This window comes from Malaclemys terrapin, chromosome 9, assembly GCF_027887155.1.
Source record: "Malaclemys terrapin pileata isolate rMalTer1 chromosome 9, rMalTer1.hap1, whole genome shotgun sequence".
NCBI classification, from domain to species: domain Eukaryota; kingdom Metazoa; phylum Chordata; order Testudines; family Emydidae; genus Malaclemys; species Malaclemys terrapin.
Genome location: NC_071513.1, coordinates 977,679 through 1,001,508, shown reverse-complemented (window position 1 = coordinate 1,001,508; position 23,830 = coordinate 977,679). Strand labels below are relative to the sequence as shown.

The window sequence follows — 23,830 nt, the reverse complement described above, 5'->3', positions numbered from 1 at the left end:
TAAAAGAAAATTATAAAACAGATAGGACAGCAAGGAGATCCAGAAGTGAATTTTAATGGGCCAGGATCAGATGATAAAAGTGATGGAGGAGCAGAGATGTTAAAAGTCCCTAATCATGCTGCCTGCAGAATTAATCCGTGCTTGTCCCCGCCACCTCCCACCGCCAATACAGAACTGCTTTCCATGCCATCCCCAAACTCCTCCCACACATTCCTTGCAACTTTCCAGCCCGACTCGGTATCCCATTCACTCCACCCCTTCGGACAGCTTCCAAAATGATAGCTGGACTTACACACAGCAATAAGAGCCTACACTGCCCATCACTGTTATCTCCCTTTCCACCAACCCTTTTGTGTGTGTTGTTAATTGGTATTTAATAAAAACATACTCTCTGAAAGATAACAAATCTTTATTTGTCTCTTACACATGGTGGTTGCTGCTGGAATTAATACACAGTTGTAATTTGATCATTTGCGGATTACAAATCATGGTCAGAAATCAAAATTTCATGAAAGGCGGCAAATTAAAGCATGACAGAGTGCTGTATAGAAAGATACATGACTGGTGCTCACTGTCAAAATGGTGCCTCAAAGCCTCCCTGAATCAAATAGCACCCCACTGTGCACCTCTAATAGCCCTGGTATCTGGCTGCTCAAAATCAACCACCAGGCGATTCGCCTCCGTGCTCCACCCCAGGAGAAACTTTTCACCCTTAGCCTCACAAATATTACTCAGTGCACAGCAGGCTACTACGACCATGGGAATATTTTCTTCATTTAGGTCTAACCTGCCATAAAGGCAGCGCCAGTGTGCTTTTAATCTGCCAAAAGCACATTCTACGGTCATTCTGCACCTGCTCAGCCTATTGCTGAAGTGCTCCTTGCTGCTGTCTAGGTCTCCCATGTAAGACATCATGAGCCATGGGAATAAAGGGTATGCTGGGTCTTTCAGGGTCACTATGGGCATTTCAACATCCTCCAATGGAATCTTCTGATCTGGAAAGAAAGTCCCTGCTTGCAGCTTTATGTACAGGCCAGTGTTCCTGAAGGTGCATGGGTCATGCACCTTCCTGGACCACCCCGCACTTATGTCAGTGACACGCCCAGTGATCCACAAGCTCCTTCAATACCATAGAGAAGTACTCGGTCGCCAAAATTGGGGTCGGGGGCCAAAATTGGACTCTGCATGCCATCTATCGCCCTGCCGCAGTTAGGGAATCCCGTTGCCGCAAAGCCATCTACAATTTCACACACATTGCCAACAGTCACAGTCCTTTGTAGCAGGATGCAATTACTGGCCTTGCATACTTGCAGTAACGCAGCCCCAACCAAGTCTGAACTGATTCACAACCGACTGGTAGCAGTCTGTAGTTGCCAGCTTCCACACAGTGATCGTCATGCTCTTCTCCACCGATAGGGCAGCTCTCATTTTGGTGTCCTTGCGCTGCAGTGCTAGGGCAAGTTCCGCACACAGTTCCAGGAAGGTGGCTTTGCGTATTTGAAAGTTCTGCAGCCACTGCTCGTCACCTTAGATCTGCATAACGATGCAATCCAACCACACAGTGCTTGTTTCCCAAGCCCAAAAGCGATGGTCCACTGTGTGCAGCTGCTCCGTGAATGCCAAAAGTAATCTGGTGGTGTTTCTTTCCATGGCACACAGAAGGTCAGGCACCTCGGATTCCTGGTCACATTGGATGCTCATGATATATTGCATAATCAGCTGTGATGTGTTCATAATAGTGACCACAACAGTAGAGAGCAGTGCAGGGTCCATGCTTTCAGAGATAGCAGGCGCACAGTAAATAGGGAAAATTGGAAAATGCTGTGAAATGCAGTCGGAAGCCCATGGAATGTTGGGACGGAAAAAAAGTGCATCATGGGACGTTGAGCCCACATCCATGATACACTGCAATCCACTCCATCTTCCCACAACTTCTAGCTGCAGAAGGTGGCAAGTAGCACAGTGGGATAGCTACCCACAGTACACTGCTCTCACTGTTGATGCTAGAGCACCAACTGTGGACACGCTCCGCCACAGAAGGAGCATTGTGCGAACATGCAAACGTGATTATATGCAAACGTGATTATACTGGGTTTTGATCGTCGGCATAACCTGCGTTGACAAAACGCTGTAGTGTAGACAAGGCCTAAGTGAGAGCGTTTTTTATTCAATGAACATGGGCTCATCTCTTGGGCATCATGTTTTAAGCAGTCACTCGCTGATTCAGAAGCTGCCTCCTTAGCATAGGCTGACATCTTCTGGCTCTCCCCTCCCTAAGGATAGATCTTCACTATAGAAGTAACTCAGGCTCTAATTCAGGCCCCCATAATTCCTCTTCTGTCCACATACTACACCCTCTCATCCGAGTTTAGTGATGCTTTCAAGCTGGGCTAGCTGGCTCTTCTGGGGCTGTAGATAAAACCCAAATGTTGCTTTCATTCAGGGTGGTGACCCATCTTGCAGGCTAATCCCCCTGCATGCTGACAGTCCTCGAATGTGTTCCCACAATTCCCCTTGTGTGCCCAGAAGAACAGACAATTTTTTCCGCAATTCACTGGGAATCATAAGGCAGCTCAGCTTACTGCCACACCAAGAACATGGGGTATGACCCCAGAAGGCGAGATTACTTACTTATACAGTAACCGAGTTCAAGAAGTTTTGTTTCTACAGGTACTCCATGTGAGAACGATAGCACATGGGTGTGCGCACAATCAGATTTTTGTCAGCAGTGTTCATGTATCTGTGCCTGTGCCCTATGCACCCTCCTGCTCCAATACGAGAGTATGTAGGGAGAGGCAGACCCACCACCATTCCAGTTCCTTCCCAATCAGGAAGTCCAGATGCAAAGACTCCAAAGTAGAGAGGATAGTGGAAAACCTATAGGGACAAAGCATTTTGAAGAACTCTGGTTACTGTAGAGGTAAGTAACCTCTCTTCCTTCTTCAAGCTATTGTCCCTATGGATGCGGAATGTGTGGAGATTCTTGCACAGTACCTCAATATGGAAGAGGGTGCTGAGGAGGCAAATTCAGTATAGATCACAGAACCGCATCACCAAAGGCTTCATCTGCCCTGCAAGCAGGTGCAATAGTGTAGTGAGAAAATGTGGGCACAGAAGACTAGGTGGCAGACCTACAAATGTCTGTGATGGGTATATTCTTAAGTAGGGCTACAGAGGTGGATTGGGCACTAGTAGGATGGGAAGTAATCCTCGGTGAGGGAACCCCTCCAGATGCTTCACAGCATGCCAAGATCCATTCTGAGATCCTGAGATAGTCTTTGGGTGAAAATCGACTGTCCATTCATTCTAAAAAGAGATCGAGTCGGGGATAAGTTCTGGAGGGCTTCGGCCTATTGAGATAGAAGGCAAGAGCTCTTCTTACACCCAGATTATGAAGACTAGCCTCCTCTCTCAACCAATGAGGCATGAGGTAAAACGCTGGCCATTGAATGACCTGATTGAGGCAGAAGTCTGATGAGATCTTAGGCAGGAAACAAGGATGGGGGCATAGAGTCACCTTCTCACAGTAGAATATCATGTACAGGTGGGGTCAGTCATAAGTGCCCCTAGTTCTCCTACCTTTCTGGCTAAGGTGATGGCTATGAGGAATGAGACCTTGAGGACCAAATGAAGAAATAAGCAGCTTCCCAAGGATTTGGATGGGGGTCTTCTTAAGGCAATGAGAACCAAATTAAGGTCCCAGAGTAGGGTGGAGGGTTTCCTGCTATTCAGTAGCACTGTCTGAACCTCAAGAGAACAATTCTGTTCTATGCCCAAGAGCCATCAAGGAAGCCTTGAGGTGCAGCGATGAAAAACTGAGGTGGGTTATGGTTACTGATTCCTGGGTCAGAAGGTCTACTGTCAGAGGAAAGCAAAGCGCAGAGAGAGGCAAAGCAGATCTGAGAACCACACCTGCCTCGGCCATGATTGTGCTATCAGAATGGTCACTACTCTCACCTGTTTCAACTTCTTCAGAAACTTCAGGATTGATGGTGTTGGAGGATAAGCATACAGCAGGACTTGAGGATGGGGAAAAACCCGTGGCAGGCCTGGCATCCTGAGGTTTTTGGCATTACCCATAGAAGGAAAGGCAGCAAACAAACAGGGATTGAGGGTAAAAAAGGCCATGAATGCAAAGAAAGGAGGGGGAGTGGAACCCCCTTCAAAAGCACAAACCTGTGCTAAAAATATCCAAAACAAACAAACTTACAGAAAAGAAATAAAACAATAAAATGTTAAAGTGAAGTAAGCTGTGAAGCTATGCTTCAGACACCACAATTGCTCTATCTCGAGCTGCAGGCAGTTGAGAAGGAACTGGAGTGGTGATGTGTCTGCTCCTCGTGCCAGAGCACAAGGGTGCATAAGGTGCAGGTACAGACCCACAGACGCTGCTGACAAAACTCTCCAATCAAGAGCACATGGGGGAGACACATCTTCACATGGAATACCCATAGGGACAATCACTGAAAGAAATAGTCATAGTGACACACATGGGGGAGTGCGGCACCTGTGAGGACGTGGTAACTCAGGGCTTTGCAGTGTGGCTGTTCACAGCTGGGCTAGGCTAACCTACATGCTGATCACCCAAGTTAACTCTGCAGTGAAAACACAGCCTTATTCAAGTGAGCAGATCCACTGAAATCAGTGTGGCTATTGACATAAGCAAGAGTTTGACCCCTTCTGTTTATCACCATAACCCTTGTGCTCATTACTACGTTTTCTATCAAGTAACTAAGATTTTACTGGGTGCCTCACAGCCATAATACAGACAGGTTCCTGCCCCACAAGGCAAAAATCAGAGAGCACAGAGAAAGGGATCTAACATGCAATCAACAACTGATTCCCTTATATGTCTTCCTTCCCTGCCAGTCCCTCCTTGGAACAGTTTGACATATATGCAGGATAAACAATGACCAGTTGATGGGATACACGACCACCTGACTGCCTGTGCACATTCCCGGCCTCAGTCCTTCTAGCAGTAATTGGTGTGAACACTAACCTGACTCTCACAGCATCAATGGCTTCCTGTTTCCTATGAAGGGTCAGAGCGCTCTTGAGGGCCCTCTTACACACAGAGGGATAATGAGCAGGAGACTCCATCGCTAATGCTTGAAAAACAAAAGAACATGGAGAAAGAAAATGAAAGTGAACAAGATCAGACTTCCCGCACATTGGTCACTGCACTGTTTCTGGTTCCTTGTGATAAATGAATGAATCTAGATTTGTACAACAGACATGTTATTTCATAAGCAGCAATTTTATTCTTGCCCTGCAGAGCTGCACAGTACTAGTGACTGCAGGTGCAGAGCACAAGCCAGCATGCCTTTACTTCTTTCTTGTCACAATATCATAAATGATAGTTGCAGAGCTTAAAAAAATAGGTTCTGTAGTTAATGAGAGTTCTCTTTGTTGACTGGCTACGTCTCCTGCAGCAACAAAAAAATAGAGGTGTCCTACATTAACAATGGCTATTTGGTTTTGTTTTACATTTCCTGGCAATACCATGTCTGATTTAAAAAAAAATAAAGAGAAATGCGGAATCTAGGAGTCGTTCCCTGATCAACACTAATAGCTTCAAAGTAAGTGAAATGTAAACAATTTGTCATTTTGGTTCTAAAATTCTCCCTCACCTTCCTGAAAACCCATTCTAAATGCTCAAGTTGCAGAAGGCATGGCTAGAGCTTTGTGAGGAGGACACAGAGCAGTACAGCAAGTGCCAGTTACAAGCTTCTTCATTATCTTTGGATTTTAAGTCAAGACCGGACGTCTTCTGAAGGATCAGCTCTAGCTCAATCAGAAGTTATTGGACTGGATACAAGAACCACTAGGGGACATTGCATGGCCTGTGTCAGGCAGGAGGTCAGACTAGACAACCATATTGGTTCCTTCTGGCCCTAAACTCTATGAAAAGGTTTTGGATTTTTGAGATGGAGGGAGTCTGTAAGGCACTGGCTCATCTCCCATATGTATCACCAACAGGTTGATACTTCAAAATATGGAGATCTCTGGGTACTACCATGATCACAAATACCTCCCCCAGGCGACAAAGAATGCCTGGATTTTGCATAGATTTTCATTGCTGTAGAGCAGTGCTTCTCAAAGCCGGTCTGCCGCTTGTTCAGGGAAAGCCCCTGGCAGTCCAGGCCAGTTTGTTTACCTGCCACTTCCGCAGGTTCAGCCGATCGCGGCTCCCACTGGCCGCGGTTCGCCGCTCCAGGCCAATGGGGGCTGCGGGAAGGATGCCCAGCACATCCCTCGGCCCACGCCACTTCCCACAGCCCCCATTGGCTTGGGACGGCGAACCGCGGCTAGTGGGAGCCACAATCGGCCAAACCTGCGGACACGGCAGGTAAACAAACTGGCCTGGACCACCAGAGGCTTTCCCTGAACAAGCGGCGGACCAGCTTTGAGCAGCACTACTGTAGAGCATAATCCCACCCACTCCAAATGAAAGCGAAAGAATATCATAAGATGCAGCCATGGCCAAGTTTCTTTACATGACTTCAAGAATGTGGAAACGTAAATAGGGCCCTTACAAGCAATGGTTTCCAGCGTCTTAGTCTCTATTTGTGGCAGTTCCCACACCAATTCCAGCAGGGTTTCCAGTTCTGGATCATTGAGTTTGGCTCTTGCTTCAAATTCATAAAGCAGCAGCAATGTGTCTGTTGGGTCTTTGGAGAAATCTCCTGCAGAGGACACACAGTATTGCCTGTTATTAGTCAATCTGTTACATCAGTTTATGAAATGAAGCTGCAAGGTGCAGCTTTGCCTTCAGTAGCAGGAAAATCCTTAAACCAAGGCACTGAGACTTAACAGTAAGGAACAACTAACTATGAGGTTTACTTATGTTTGAAGTGCATAAATACACACGGCACAGATTAAACTCCTGTAGTTTTCTCCCAGCATTAATCTGGAGTGAATAATCCTTAGTAAATTACACCTATATAGAGAAGCCTACCTCAAAAGCAAGCAACTTTCTTAATATTCCAACGTGACAAACTTTTTGCTCTGCAGAAACTGGGAACTCTCTTGGAAAGAAAAGTAGATGACTATTCAGAGCCAGAGGACAGCTTCCTAACTGTAAAGGGACTCTTCATTATGAGACTCTGACAGGCTGGGATTGTGAACCTATTCTTCATGTTTTAACAATCAGAACAGGTTAAGATTAATCATTAGGTCAAATTCTGGGCTCAGAGATGTGTGCACCACTCCCACTGAAAGCAGAATTTGTCACTAAGATTGAAAATTAAGCAATAAATTTCTTCCGTTTATTAAATGGGTATTGAAGTCAAATGGAAAGTGAGCAATAGGCTCCTATGTAAGGCTCCTATACTGTTGTTTCTACAAAGGACATTGCTTTTAAGCAGTATGATGGCTCAGAAATGCCCCTTTTCATTAAAAATGTCTTTTTCTCTCAGATAGTTTACACCTTATAGAGATGGTGCACTAAGCAAAATAATGGCAGCTTCACAGAATTGAAAATATTGTTCTACACATTATAAAAAGAGTAACAATCACACAGAGGAGGCCTCTACATAATAACGACCGAAGCTAAGAGGAGTGCTAGCAGTATCTTCCTTCAGGAGACCCCGTTGCCATGATACTACAATCTTGTAAGGGAAACTGAAAAAAAACAATCAGATTGACATTTGAATATGTGACGCTGTATGGAATATGCGGAATGCTGTGATGTTATTGATACCACTATTATAAAATTGCAATGAATCTGATCAGATATGCCGTGTAAGGTATCTGCGAAAATGTTATAATTTGCCAAGTATGATAATCTCATTTATATGTTTGTATCACCTTTGTATTATGAGTTATAGCTATGCAGGGTACAGCTGTATTTCCAAACTTGTGCTGTTTCTGGATGACACTCACAGACTAGGGTTGCCAGGTGTCTGGTTTTCAATCAAAAAGGGATCCTGGCAGCTCTGGTCAGCACTACTGACCGGGCCGTTAAAAGTCCGGTCGGTGGCGCAGCGGGGCTAAGGCAGGCTCCCTGCCTGCCATGGTTCCGCGCAGCTCCCAGAAGCAGCATGTCACCCCTCCAGCTCCTACGCGTCGGGGCAGCCAGGGGGCTCCACATGCTGTCCCCTCCCCAAGGGCCAGTTCTGCAGCTCCCATTGGCCAGGAACCGCGGCCAGTGGGAGCTGCGGGGGTGTCACCTGCGGACGGGGCACCGCGCAGAGCCACCTGGCCGCGCCTCCGCCTAGGAGCCAGAAAGGGACATGCCACTGTTTCCGGGAGCTGCTTGAGGTAAGCGCCACCTGGAGCCTGCACCCCTGAGCCCCTCCCACGCCCCAGTCCTGATCCCCCTCCTGCCCTCCAAACCCCTCAGTCCCAGCCCCACCCCAGTACCTGCACCCCCAGCTGGAGCACTCACTCCCCCTGCACCTCAACCCCCTGCCCCAGCCTGAAGCCCCCTTCCGCACCCTGAACCCCTCATTTCTGGCCCCACCCCGGAACCTGCACCCCAGCTCAGTGCCCATATCCCTTCCCACATCCCAACCCCCTGCCTCAACCCAGAGCCTCCTTCCATACTCTGAACCCCTCGGCTCCACCCCACGGCTCCACCCCACAGCCTCGAGCACCCTCCTGCACCCCAAATCCCTCATCCCTGGCTCCACCCCACAGCCTGCACCCCCATCCAGACCCCTCATCCCCTTCCCGCACCCCAACCACCTGCCCCAGCCCAGAGCCCCTCCCACACTCCAAACCCCTCAGCTTCAGCCCAGAGCCCCCTCCTGCACCCCAAATCCCTTATCCCTGGCCATACCCAAGAGCCTATATCCCCAGCCGGAGCCCTCACCCCCTCCCGCATCCCAACCCACTGCATCAGCCCAGAGCCCCCTACTGTAGCCTTAACTCCTCATTTCTGGCCCCACCCCAGAGCCCGCATCCCCAGCCAGAGCCCGCACCCGCTCCTGCACGCCAACTCCCATGAGCCAGCTCGGTGAAAATGAGCAAGTGAGTGAGGGTGGGGATGGTGAGTGACAGAGGGAGGGGGGATGGAGGGAGCTGGGGCAGGGTCTCAGAGAACCTGGGAATTTTTGTACAGGGTGCTCTAGTCATTGGCCAGCCCATAAAATTAATCTGAAATCTTTGAGTTCCAAACCTGCTGAATCAGATAGCATCTAGACAATGAGAAAGCCAACAAGGATACACAAAAATCATTGTGCTTCTGGCCTCTCTAGTTCTTACATCAAATCATTTTGTCATTCAGATGTTTCAACACTTTTGAATTGGAAAGAGCAGTTCCTTGATACACAAATTTTCCATTATCAAAGTGATAAGACTCTTAGAAATATTTGTTCTAAGTAGTGCTATACTACATACAGGGCCGGCTTTAGGCCGATTCGGCCGATTCCCCTGAATGGGGCCCCGCGCCTAGAGGGCCCCGCGCAGCTGTCCATCCGGCCCACGGCCCACTTAGCCCTCCTCCCCTTAACGCTCCACCCACCTTCTCCTCCCCGCGAATCAATGTTCGCGGGAAGCTTGAAACAAGCAGCAGGCAGGAGGTAAGCAGGGGGGTGGAGGAGAGTTCCAGGGGGCTCAGTGCGGCCCAGGTCGAACGCGCGGCTCCCTCCGGTCTGGCCCCAGCCCGGTCCCGGCCAAGTGGCTCTGGCCCGGCCTGGCTCGGGCCCCGCGGCGCCGGTCTCGGTCCCGGCTGAGCGGCTCCGGCCCGGACCCAGAACCGGCCGAGCGGCTCCAGCCTGGCTCGGGCCCCGCGGTGCCGGCCCTGGCCAAGTGGCGCCGGCCCGGCCCGAGAGGCTCCGGCCCGGCTCAGTTCGGGCCCTGTGGCGCCGGCCCGGCCCGAGAGGCTCCGGCCCGGCCCCACGGCCCCGGGCCTGGCCCCGGCCCGCACGTGGACCTGGCCGAACGGCTCGGGCCCGGCTCAGCTCGGGCCCAGCTCAGCTCAGCTCGGGCCCTGCAGCGCCGGCCCCAGCCAAGTGGCACCGGACCGGCCCGAGAGGCTCCGGCCCGGTCCCGCGGCCCCGGCCCGGACGTGGACCTGGCCGAGCGGCTCTGGCCCGGCTCAGCTCGGGCCCTGCGGCGCCGGCACCAGCGCGGACCGAGAGGCTCCGGCCCAGGCCCAGACCGAGCAGACCCGGCCCAGACGCGGACCCAGGCCCGGGCCGAGCGGACCCGACCCAGACCCGGACCCGGCCGAGCGGCTCCAGGCAGCGCAGTTAGAGGGCAGGGAGCAGGTGTTGGAAGAGGACAGGGGAGTTCGGAGGGTTGTGGGGGGGTGGATAGGGGTTGGGGCGGTCAGAGGGCAGGGAACAGGGGGATTGAATGGGGGCTAGGGTCCTGGGGGGGCAGTCAGGAAGGAGCAGGGGTTGGGTTGGGCGGTGGGGGGCAGTCAGGGGCAGGAGTTCCAGGGGCAGTTGGGGACAGAGAGAAGGGGTGGTTGGATGGGGCAGGGGTCCCAGTGGGCCATCAGGAATGAGAGGAAGGGTTGGATGGGGTGGCAGGGGACAGTAGGGGACAGGGAAGGGGGTGGATGGGGCAGCGGTCCCGGGGTGTGTGTCAATAACTTTAGGTAGGCTTAGCATGCATCCACATACATTACGCAATGTATGTAATATATAATTTTATTATTTATATAGTTATGGAAAGTAAATAATACATGGAAGAAATGAAAGGTGTTTTTTACGTGTGTTTTTTTTTTTTTTTTTAAAGTAATCCCTGTCAGGGCCCCGCCGAAAATGTTCGAATTGGGCCCCGCACTTCCTAAAGCCGGCCCTGACTACATAATCAACAGCATTTGATTACAGAATTTCTAACTTACCTGTTAGCTTCAGAACATTCCAGATTTCCCTGCATGCCTGGATATGATGAAGGGCCTGAGACAGAAGCTCAATCTATTTTGTAAAATTAATACATTATTTTTAAACTATGTTTTAAACAAGAAATATGAATATAAATCTCACAGCAAACTACAGTAGAGATGCCTCCAGAGAACCTGGCTACATAAGTGAAAAGCCAGGCTAACTCTAATGCATCATCAGCACCCAGTTTTCTTTTTCTTCTTCTTTAGGAGAGACCTCTACACCCCATTCAAAGCATCAAGGGTCCTTCACACTTGAGGCTCCATTGGTCCAGGCACATAGCACTAAGACGACTCTTAGGGACATGGCTTATATGAACCATCAGCCAGGAAACACTGCTACTGAGTGCAAGACATTACCTGGGGGGTCGGGAGCTGCCAGCCTCCACCCCAAAGCCCGCTTTGCCTCCAGCATTTATAATGGTGTTAAATATATAAAAAAATGTTTTTAATGTATGGGGGGGGGGTGTCGCACTCAGAGGCTTGCTGTGTGAAAGGAGTCACCCATACAAAAGTCTGAGAACTCCTGCCATACAGAGTTGTAAGAAGGGCCATGCATAGGTTGCAAACCAAATGAGAGCAACTAGCAGCACTGGTCTGTTCTGCATGGCTGGGCTCTCAATCCTTGTCAAAGAGGTGCAAAGGCAAGATCATAGTGTCACAATTAGGGCCAGTACTTACAGGAAAGAATCACTCCCAGAGTGTTTTTTAAAAAGAAACTTATTTTTGTTCAATGTTCTCTGCAGAAAAGACAGAGGCCCCAGCACTGAACCTCGCTCTGCAAACATTTGCACTGACCACCACTCAGACTTCTGTTCATCTTCCACAATCTATTAACTTGAATATTTTCCTCCAGGGTGTGTGTATGTATCAGAAAATAAAAACGGTGACCTTCATGATATTCACATCACCACCTCAGCAACTGCATAATCCTACTGCTATAGTCTTAATCTGCCTCTTCCACCCTGGTTTGTTATCACCCCTTCTTACATGTTATCTTAATGTAGATGGTAATGTAAACTCCTGGGGGCAGGGACACTGGCCCAGATCCTCTGATAGTATAAATCCATTTAGCTCCATTGAAGTCAACAAAATCAATTTACAGCAGCTGAGAATTTGGTCCAATATCTTATATTGTTTGTAAAGCAACATGCACATTTACTCTATATTGTGAAAGGCTTGTATTTTCAAGCTCCCATCCTACGGGAAATAACTGAGAATTATAAAAACACCAAAAGAAGCTATGTTTAGGGTACATTAAAAGCCAGATGTACACCTGCCCGATATGTAAAGGGCCAGCACTAGACCTGTTCACACAACAGCACTCTACCTGGTCAGTGAATGTTAAACTGCATCGCCCCATTTCCAGATCAACTGCTGCAGCCAACAGCAAGCATGTCTTCTGGGCAATCAGAACAGCTTTATCAGAAGGACAAAACTGGGACAACTAAAACAGAAACATGAATAGACAGCGAGGATACTGCTAGGCCACGGCTAGCGATTAACAAAGAAAAACATTTTCTACTGCAAGGATAAAAAGGAAGCAGTTTACTTATCATTTCCATTTTTCCTTTATCTCCCACTGTTTGTGACATTTTTCCATAGGCTCGATTACCATTTCCTTCCTTCCCACTCATCTTTTTCCAGCTGGAGAGCACTGATTACGTCACTTCCGTTGAAGCTGACCCTTCTGGGCCTGTTTTGTCCTTGGTTTATACAGCAGCAACAACAATAATGACAGCACAATTTGGGGACAAGTTTTACTTAAAGGGACACGAGGCGGGTATATCTTATATTGGACCAACCTCTGCTGGTCAGAGAGACAAGATTTCAAGTTTACACAGAGCTTTTCTTCAGGTTCACGTAAGTTCAAAAGCTTGTCTCTCTCACCAACAGAAGTTGGTCCAATTAAAGCTATTACCGCACCTACCTTGTCTCTCTAATATCCTGGAACCAACACCGCTACAACAACATCACATACATTAAAGGGATACTCTCAATCATTCTTTTATATTTTTCCTATATTGCTAGCTCTCAAAAATCACTTTCTCCTTTTCTTGTGAGCAAACATTTTTTCCCCATGTTCTGTATAGAACTGAAATTAACAGACATTTCTTGTTAACAGGGACATAGTACAACCTTCAAATATGCCTCCCCATTCTGAAAATGGCAACACTTATTTTAAATGACAGGTTTCAGAGTAGCAGCCGTGTTAGTCTGTATCCGCAAAAAGAATAGGAGTACTTGTGGCACCTTAGAGACTAATCAATTTATTTGAGCATAAGCTTTTGTGGGCTAAAACCCACTTCTTCAGATGCACAGAATGGAACATATATTGAGGAGATATATATACACATACATATCTCCTCAATATATGTTCCATTCTATGCATTCAAAGAAGTGGGCTGTAGCCCACGAAAGCTTATGCTCAAAAAAATTTGTTAGTCTCTAAGGTGCCACAAGTACTCCTGTTCTTTTGGCAGATACAGACTAACACGGCTGCTACTCTGAAATAAAATTACGCCAGATTTAGACCAGTGTAAATAAGATTAACCCAAACTCTCTCTCTTATGTTGATGAATAGTCAGTCAGTCACTTTTTAAGGCACTCAACCCTTTGTCCCCACAATGCCTTAGAGCCTAAAGCCTGGGCTGAGGACCAAAACTACAGTACAATGGAATTGCACAGGTAAGGCTCATCTGTGAAAGAGACAGAACTTTCTCAGGGGCCAATATTGAACTGTGGAACATACACCCACAGGCTCTAAAGACCATCATAACCCTCACTATCCTTTCACTCCTGGTGCAAGGTACAATTCTACCTGCTTTGCCGATATAAACACAGAGCACAGTGTACATGTAATATATTAAATTACTTTGAAGAATAGAAATAACCCCCAGACTCAGAAACTCTCCTTCCTAGGGAGAGGAATACAGAAAGAATGAACCACACATGACAGGGGCTAGTCACATCGCTTACAGCACTTCTGGGAGATGCTCAGTTACTATTGTGACAAGGGTCATATTAGAACCTGAATAGAATTCAAGTATGTGATTCACTGAGAATTTTAAAATCTCCACAAGTCAGTTGTCTCAGCCTGACATCCCAACAATTGTCTGAAAATAAGAGTCTTTTGAAGATGCAACGAAAATTAATCTTGGATGGTACTCTGACTGTCACACACATGCTGTGCCTCCCCTAGGAGGTGCTGGAGAAGGACACATTTATCACAACATTTTGGGCAGTAAGTAGAGAGATACTGCATGTCCATTCATCCCAGCAGGGGTTGGACATTACAGTAACTGCGTGAGTTCACACGATTTCAAACCTCCATCAAATAGCAGCTCTTTGTTATTTAAATTATTCAGTGACGTCAAAGATAACTGGAAATATCCTTCCCCTCATAGATTTGGGGCTTAAACTACATGTCTGTGTTCTTCTCATTGACAGCTTTTCCCAGTTAAAGAAGCCCTTGTTTGCCCACCTTTACTGGTAGAACAGATAACGTTGCACTTGCTCTGAAATCAGGATTGACAGATGGTTGTGCTGTTTTGAAGATTAAACAGTATTCCTAGAACCCTGCTTTTAATTTCAGCCTCAGGTCACAAGTGTTCAGGTAGCTGGATGGGATGAACCTGTCCTGTACAGAATCCAGTTCTACAGAGAGGAGTTATGTATAGACCAGACTTTGGGTAATTGTAATACAACATATTTCTGGTATATTTTATAACAAAGTGTAAGTTTATTTGGATAATTGCAGGACTATGAATAAAGAGGTGTTATTCACCTTGTGCAGTAAGTGGATTTCTTTGAGATGTGTGTCCCTATGGATGCAGCCCTTCAAGCATACTCACACCCCTGGCACCTTTAATCAGAGATTTTTGGTGGTAGTGACTATTCGGCCTGTGCATGTGTCCTATGTTTCTTAATCCCCTTCTCTGAGGCTATACAGGGCTGCGCGGGCGAACTGCCCTCAGTTCCTTCTCTACCACGTCCCCAGAGGATTCTCCAAAGCAGAGAGGAAGGAAGATGGGTAGCGGAGCACCCATAAAGGGACACATCTCCAGTTTCTGCACAGGCTGAGTAACCTCTCCTTCTTTCAGTAGGCCCCCTATGGTGCTTACCAAGGTGATTACTGAGCAGTACCCCCAATTGGAGAGGGAAGCTTCAGAGCCAAGTCAAGACTCAAGACAACACAGCATTTCCATGGAGAATCTGACATAGAAACCCTATTTCTCCCACCCTACAAGCGGAGGTGAAAACAACCAAAAATGCTATCTTCTGAGATAAACTAATGAGGAAAGATGTAGCCATTGGCTCAAAGGGAGGCCTCATATGGCATTTAAGTACTAAATTCAAATCCCAGATAGGTGTGGGTTCCTTATCTTGGCGAAAAACGTTCCCCAATCCTCTCAGAAACCTTCCATTTGTAGGATGGGTAAAGAATGAGAATCCCTCAGCAACTGAATGAAAAGCTGTTACAGTCAAGTGGACCCGGATAGAGTTCATAGATAATTCCATCTTTTTAGCTGTGGGAGGTAATCAAGGACTGATTGAGAGAGAAATCTGGTCACACTACAGGCTGAATCTTTTCTACTTGGGGAGATAAGTGTACTTTGTGGACTCTTTCCCACGGTTCAATTATACCTGTTTACCTCCTTGGAGCAAGTTGATTCTAGTCCCATGAACCATCAAGGAGTCAAGCTTTGAGGTGAAGTATCTTTGCATAAGGGAAAATGAAGATTTCCTGGACAGACGTCAGGAGATGCTTCTACGGCCACAATGTTCTGAAGATTCAGAGCAGGCGCAGCAGGGACAGAAGGATTGTGAGGAGGTTTGGCAGCATGTGACCTCCAGAAGAAGAAAGAGGAGCGTCCATGCACCAGCAATGGAGATACAGGTGAGGAATCGTTTCCATGTTCTCTCTACAGGTGCTAATGCGGAGAGTGGACTAGATGGCCCATCTGAGGGAAGGGAGCAGAAGGAGACTCCACCGATTGGAAGGCAAAAGATGCACTGTCCTAGGGATGGGGGTTCCACGACCACCACTCCCAAGAGGAGGAGGAGGGTGGTGGTGGTCGGGGACTCCCTCCTCAGGGGGACTGAGTCATCTATCTGCCGCCCTGACCGGGAAAACCGAGAGGTCTGCTGCTTGCCAGGAGCTAGGATACACGATGTGACGGAGAGACTGCCGAGACTCATCAAGCCCTCGGATCGCTACCCCTTCCTGCTTCTCCACGTGGGCACCAATGATACTGCCAAGAATGACCTTGAGCGGATCACTGCAGACTACGTGGCTCTGGGAAGAAGGATAAAGGAGTTTGAGGCGCAAGTGGTGTTCTCGTCCATCCTCCCTGTGCAAGGAAAAGGCCGGGGTAGAGACCATCGAATCGTGGAAGTCAACGAATGGCTACGCAGGTGGTGTCGGAGAGAAGGCTTTGGATTCTTCGACCATGGGATGGTGTTCCAAGAAGGGGGAGTGCTAGGCAGAGACGGGCTCCACCTAACGAAGAGAGGGAAGAGCATCTTCGCCAGCAGGCTGGCTAACCTAGTGAGGAGGGCTTTAAACTAGGTTCACCGGGGGAAGGAGACCAAAGCCCTGAGGTAAGTGGGGAAATGGGATCCTGGGAGGAAGCACAAGCAGGAGAGCGCAACAGGGGAGGACTCCTGTCTCATGCTGAGAAAGAGGGACGATCGTTGAGTTATCTTAAGTGCCTATACACAAATGCAAGAAGCCTGGGAAACAAGCAGGGAGAACTGGAAGTCCTGGCACAGTCAGGGAACTATGATGTGATTGGAATAACAGAGACTTGGTGGGATAACTCACATGACTGGAGTACTGGCATGGATGGATATAAACTGTTCAGGAAGGACAGGCAGGGCAGAAAAGGTGGGGGAGTTGCGTTGTATGTAAGAGAGGAGTATGACTGCTCAGAGCTCCGGTATGATACTGCAGAAAAACCTGAGAGTCTCTGGATAAAGTTGAGAAGTGTGAGCAACAAGGGTGATGTCGTGGTTGGAGTCTGCTATAGACCACCAGACCAGGGGGACAAGGCTTTCTTCTGGCAACTAGCAGAAGTTGCTAGATCACAGGCCCTGGTTCTCATGGGAGACTTTAATCACCCTGATATCTGCTGGGAGAGCAATACAGCGGTGCACAGGCAATCCAGGAAATTTTTGGAAAGTGTAGGGGACAATTTCCTGGTGCAAGTGCTGGAGGAACCAACTAGGGGCAAAGCTTTTCTTGACCTGCTGCTCACAAACAGGGAAGAACTAGTAGGGGAAGCAAAAGTGGATGGGAACCTGGGAGGCAGTGACCATGAGATGGTCGAGTTCAGGATCCTGACACAAGGAAGAAAGGAGAGCAGCAGAATACGGACCCTGGACTTCAGAAAAGCAGACTTTGACTCCCTCAGGGAACAGATGGGCAGGATCCCCTGGGAGAATAACATGAAGGGCAAAGGGGTCCAGGAGAGCTGGCTGTATTTTAAAGAATCCTTATTGAGGTTGCAGGAACAAACCATCCCGATGTGTAGAAAGAATAGTAAATATGGCAGGCGACAAGCTTGGCTAAACAGTGAAATCCTTGCTGATCTTAAACGCAAAAAAGAGGCTTATAAGGAGTGGAAGATTGGACAAATGACCAGGGAGGAGTATAAAAATATTGCTCAGGCGTGCAGGAGTGAAATCAGGAAGGCCAAATCACACTTGGAGTTGCAGTTAGCAAGAGATGTTAAGAGTAACAAGAAGGGTTTCTTCAGGTATGTTAGCAACAAGAAGAAAATCAAGGAAAGTGTGGGCCCCTTACTGAATGAGGGAGGCAACCTAGTGACCGAGGATGTGGAAAAAGCTAATGTACTCAATGATTTTTTTGCCTCTGTCTTCACGCACAAGGTCAGCTCCCAGATTGCTGCACTGGGCAGTACAGCATGGGGAGAAGGTGGCCAACCCTCTGTGGAGAAAGAAGTGGTTCGGGACTATTTAGAAAAACTGGACGTGCACAAGTCCATGGGGCCGGATGCGCTGCATCCGAGGGTGCTAAAGGAGTTGGCGGGTGAGATTGCAGAGCCATTAGCCATTATTTTTGAAAACTCATGGCGATCGGGGGAGGTCCCAGATGACTGGAAAAAGGCTAATGTAGTGCCCATCTTTAAAAAAGGGAAGAAGGAGGATCCGGGGAACTACAGGCCAGTCAGCCTCACCTCAGTCCCTGGAAAAATCATGGAGCAGGTCCTCAAGGAATCAATTATGAAACATTTAGAGGAGAGGAAAGTGATCAGGAACAGTCAGCATGGATTCACGAAGGGGAAGTCGTGCCTGACTAACCTAATTGCCTTCTATGATGAGATAACTGGCTCTGTGGATGAGGGGAAAGCAGTGGATGTGTTATTTCTTGACTTTAGCAAAGCTTTTGATACTGTCTCCCACAGTATTCTTGCCACCAAGTTAAAGAAGTATGGGCTGGATGAATGGACTGTAAGGTGGATAGAAAGCTGGCTAGATCGTCGGGCTCAACGGGTAGTGATCAATGGCTCCATGTCTAGTTGGCAGCCGGTTTCAAGTGGAGTGCCCCAAGGGTCGGTCCTGGGGCCGGTTTTGTTTAATATCTTTATTAATGATCTGGAGGATGGTGTGGACTGCACTCTCAGCAAGTTTGCAGATGACACTAAACTAGGAGGCGTGGTAGATACACTGGAGGGTAGGGATCGGATACAGAGGGACCTAGACAAATTAGAGGATTGGGCAGAAAAAAACCTGATGAGGTTCAACAAGGACAAGTGCAGAGTCCTGCACTTAGGACGGAAGAATCCCATGCACTGCTACAGACTAGGGACCGAATGGCTAGGTAGCAGTTCTGCTGAAAAGGACCTAGGGGTCACAGTGGACGAGAAGCTGGATATGAGTCAACAGTGTGCTCTTGTTGCCAAGAAGGCTAACGGCATTTTGGGCTGTATAAGTAGGGGCATTGCCAGCAGATCGAGGAACGTGATCGTTCCCCTTTATTCGACATTGGTGAGGCCTCATCTGGAATACTGTGTCCAGTTTTGGTCCCCACACTACAAGAAGGATGTGGAAAAATTGGAAAGAGTCCAGCGGAGGGCAACAAAAATGATTAGGGGTCTGGAGCACATGACTTATGAGGAGAGGCTGAGAGAACTGGGATTGTTTAGTCTCCAGAAGAGAAGAATGAGGGGGGATTTGATAGCAGCCTTCAACTACCTGAAGGGGGGTTCCAAAGAGGATGGAGCTCGGCTGTTCTCAGTGGTGGCAGATGACAGAACAAGGAGCAATGGTCTCAAGTTGCAGTGGGGGAGGTCCAGGTTGGATATCAGGAAAAACTATTTCACTAGGAGGGTGGTGAAACACTGGAATGCGTTACCTAGTGAGGTGGTGGAGTCTCCTTCCTTGGAGGTTTTTAAGGCCCGGCTTGACAAAGCCCTGGCTGGGATGATTTAGCTGGGAATTGGTCCTGCTTTGAGCAGGGGGTTGGACTAGATGACCTCTTGAGGTCCCTTCCAACTCTGATATTCTATGATTCTATTCTATGATCTTTGGGTGGGGATGAAAAGTACAGCCGATGCCCTTGGAAAGATGAGGAATGGGTGGGAGGCTGATCACCTGACAATCACCTAGGTGAATCAGGTAAGGACACCATCTCTGTCTTGGCCACGTTGGGACTATTAATATAATTTTGGCTTTGTTGTGTTTGATCTTGCTGATCACTTTCAGAATAAATGGTGTTGGAGGACAAGCATATAGAAGGTTTCTTGTCCATGGAAGGAGAAAGGCATCTCCCAAAGAGAGAGTACCCAAGTTCCCCCTTGAGAAAAATGTTCGCATTTCTTATTGGTCACCATGACAAAGAGGTCTATTTCTGTGGGGGGGAACCCAAGTCTGAAAAATTTGCCTGAGAATTTGAGGATTCAACACACATTTGTAGTCCTGGGAGAAATCCAAGGTCATCTGCTAAGCTGTTCTGTATCCCCAGAAGGTAAACTGCCAAAACAAGGATGGAAATGGCCATACATCAATTGCAGAACTTTACCACTTTGGCACAAAGGGAAGGGGACCTGGCTCCTCCATATCTGTTGATATAGAACATGCCAACTACGTTGTCTGTCAGAATCTTTATAGACTTGTTCCTGATTACAGGCAGAAAACCGATGTCAGAGGTAAACTGACCACCTCCAGCGCCACTGAGAATGTTTTTGGGGCAGACAAAAGGCCGAATGGGAGCATTCAATACTAAAAGTGATCCTGGCCTACTGAAAAGTACAGGAATCATTTGTGAGACAGGTGAATTGCAATATGAAAACAGGCATCCTATAGATTGAGGGTCATAAACCATTTTCCTGGTTCTAATGACAGAATTATAGCTGTGACAGATAACATCCTGAATTTTTGAGACCTGACAAAGTTGTTTAGGACTCTTAGGGCTAGTCTACACTAACAACGCTAAAGCGCTGCCGCAGAAGCACTTTAACGTGGTTTGTGTAGTCGCAGCAGAGCACTGGGAGAGAGCTCTCCCAGTGCTCTAACAAAATAAAAAAACCCACCTCTACAAGGGGCATAGCTACCACCACTAGTGCACTGTCTATACTGGCGCTTTACAGCGCTGAAACTTGCTGTGCTCAGGGGGTGTTTTTTCACACCCCGAGCGAGAAAGTTGCAGCACTGTAAAGGGCCAGTGTAGGCTGATTTTAGATCTAAAATCAGCCTCTGTCCTCAGTTCTTTTTCAGGAAGTGGTTAGAAAGTGGTTAAAATAAAACCCCTTCCCTCTGTGCTGAACAGGAACTGGTTCCACAGCACCCATTTGTAGAAGTGAGTAGACTTCTTGCTTTAACAGGTGTTCATGAGAGGACACTCGGAAGAGGGACAGGGAAGGGGACTGAGTATAGGGGAAGGAGGTAAAATGGATAGTGTACCTAATCTTATAACCTTCAGCACCCATTTATCTAATAGGTTTCAGAGTAGCAGCCGTGTTAGTCTGTATCCGCAAAAAGAACAGGAGTACTTGTGGCACCTTAGAGACTAACAAATTTATTAGAGCATAAGCTTTCGTGGACTACAGCCCACTTCTTCGGATGCATAACATTTATCTAATGTGATTCTCTCCTATGCAGAAAGAAAGTGGAGAGATGGTTTCCAAAAGGTGAAAGATGGGTAAAATGGTGTATATGCATCTCAGTGTTGTGGGATAGTTTCAGGCCCTTGACCAGGCCATCAAAAGTGGTGCTTAAGTGATTATGATGGTTCAGTAGCAGGCATACAGGGAGCAAGTGGTTCCTTTCTCTGGTGATGAATTTGGCATAATTTGAGTGATTGTATTTAGCCATAAAAACTTAATAGTTCACGATCCTAAATTGAAGAATCCTGGATGAGTATGTCTTTCTGCCAAATAGATAGAGGCATTTTTGATCCTTATCATATGGTGTGGCCTTTGCATGATGTTGTCTGGCACATTTGTTCATTGCTGCACAACCAGGGAGTTCAGTGTTGGATGGATGAACAGAAATTCAGAGTCTTTAGCTGGGACATAATATTTCTTATTGTCCCATTTACACATCAGCAGAATTGTTGCAGGGGTCCACCAGATGGATCCATTAGAGCCTCATTAATGGGCAGGGCAACTTGGGTAGCAGCAGTCCACTGGAGGATGTCCAGGAACTTACGTTGTGACTCCATGACCTCTTCCAAGGGAATATGGAGGGAATCCGCAATACGCTTCATTAACTATTGGAAATGTGTGATGTCATCAGTCACAGTCAGTGGGGGAAGCATAGCCACTTCACCAGGGGAAGATGAAGAAATATTTGTTTGGGGAGTAACCTCTTTCTCGATCCTAGCCTTCTGCTAAAAGATTCTTGTGCCTGAGGTAATGAAGAAGGCAAAGCTGGAGTAGGGGAGCATGTCACTCTGTATTCCCCATGAGAGAGACCAGGAGCATAGGATAATTGCTGAGGATATTTTGCCCAAGTATCCCAATATGGCCACTGGAGAGGTCCGAAAGGCATTGGTGATGGCATCAACCGGTGCTTGAACCAGGTCGGGGGAACATGGGCCTGTCTTTGGTGCAACTCCCCCATCTTCTCAAAAGTGTCAGGATAGAAATCCCTTGTCTGAAGTGTCAGAGGAATCCTGGATCAAAATATTCGAATTGGAGGAATATTCCTCCTCTTCAAGAAGGAGAGTTCCAGTATACTCTGAAAACGAGAATCAAGTGGTACCGGAGAAATGTCCCACATTGGTGAGGTGCTTGTCTCGGTACCAATAATCTCTTAGTACTCAGTACCAACTAACAAGGGAAACGCCAGCTCCTCCAAAACAAATAGATTCTGCAAGAATCCAAACTCCTGAGGTACTGGGTGGGTTTTGGAGTGCGAGGACCTGTTCTGTTGTCGGTACCCAGGGTATATGCTGCTCTGGCAAGTCCACTCCAGTCAAAGTGGACAGTACCAATGAGAATGCTTTGGGGGGTGCCAAGACCATATGAGAGGCATGGTGTCTTCGCGGTATCTCAGTGGTCAACTTAGATGTAGATAGCACTGAAGGAGTAGTGGGTACCGTTATCTTAGAGGTGGAATGATTTGATATGGCAGTGTCCTGCTTGTGTGGCACCAAAGGTTTTCATTACCAAGGCATGCTTGCTGCCCTTTTTCTCTGGTGAGCCTGGAACCTAGGCACAGGATCCATACTTAAGAGTATCTGAAGCCACAGCCACATCCAGGGTGGGGCATGAGGTCTCTGCAGCAGCCTTGCTCTGCGGGGGGACCAAGGTCTTTTTTGAGTTTGACTTTTTCTGTGGAGAATGACTATTTTCTATGGGTCTTCTCCATGGATTTATCTTGCGTACACCCAGATGAACATGGCACTATCTTAATTCAGCAACTAATGTCTAGAGGGCCCTCCAAGCCTGGATCTGAGGCTGGTTGGAGGGAATGCTCCATCATTAGGAGTCTCACTTTTAGCTCCTGGTTTTTTTCTTGCCCTGCCCTAAAAAGCAGTGCAGATGGATTACTTTTGGAGGATCTGAGACTCTCCCACACAGCAGATACAACAGGAATGCCCGTCGCTGACAATGATGGCCTCTTGGCAAGAAATGCCCCACTTGATGCCTGGAGAGTCTAGCATATCCCAGGACAACAGTATGTAACAGGGGAATGTCTCCCTCCCAAAAGGGGAAAGGGATCAAGAGAAAGTCCCCCTAAACTCCTAAATAAAAAGTAAATGAAATAACTAAAGAAAAAAACAATAAGCTAAAGAAGGGTAACTAGGCTAAGAGACTTCGAAAGTCAGGCACACTAGTGCTCCATCTCAGGCAGAGACGGTCGAGAAGAAACTGAGGGTGGTTCACCCATGCAACCCTAGATAGCCTCAGAATGGGGCACAATAAAGCATAGGGTGTGTGCATGGCCCGAACAGGCATCACCACCAAAAACCTCCGATTAAAGGTGCAAGGGGTGGGAGTATACCTGAAGTGGAGCACCCATAGGGACACTACTTGAAAAACTGATTATTAAAAGTGTATTTACTGAGGTATAATGAGTACATAATTGATAAGTATATGAATATGCTACTGAATGGATGATGGTTGAACCTTAACAATTAGGTTCTTAGTAATTAATCAGGTGCAGTACACTGGATAATACATATTAATTAAACCAGAGGATTATTTACAACATCAGAGGTTTAACAACTTTTTTTGGAGCTTGTAACAAAACCAGCTGCACGACATCATCTATCACATCACAGACAATACTAAGCAGAGCACATACCTTGAACGACAGTATAAAGAAATCCCTCATTGTTCCTGGGCAGTTCTCGAACTGTACAGCCAAGTTCCAGGCTCATAAAATCAATAAGACAGGAGACTAGAATAAAAACCTTCAGCCTGTATAGTCTCTGCCCATAAAATCTCCAGTGACAGGCCTTTCAGGCCCAGTATTAAATTTTAAACATGGGGCTTGTGACATTGCATTCCATATGCTTTA

At 47.5% G+C, this 23,830-nt stretch overlaps 1 protein-coding gene across 1 annotated transcript in view; it reads right to left on the bottom strand.

Moving 5' to 3' along the window:
• The window catches only part of TEX11 (testis expressed 11), a 113,225-nt gene that overhangs the window by 13,763 nt on the left and 75,632 nt on the right, over positions 1-23,830 (bottom strand). Inside the window, exons 22-26 of the mRNA XM_054040050.1 lie at positions 23,615-23,685; positions 12,168-12,284; positions 10,799-10,871; positions 6,537-6,686; positions 5,000-5,108 (exon numbers count right to left, since the gene is read on the bottom strand). Coding sequence (XP_053896025.1) covers positions 5,000-5,108; positions 6,537-6,686; positions 10,799-10,871; positions 12,168-12,284; positions 23,615-23,685 — 520 coding nt within the window. The remainder of the gene's footprint in view (positions 1-4,999; positions 5,109-6,536; positions 6,687-10,798; positions 10,872-12,167; positions 12,285-23,614; positions 23,686-23,830) is intronic.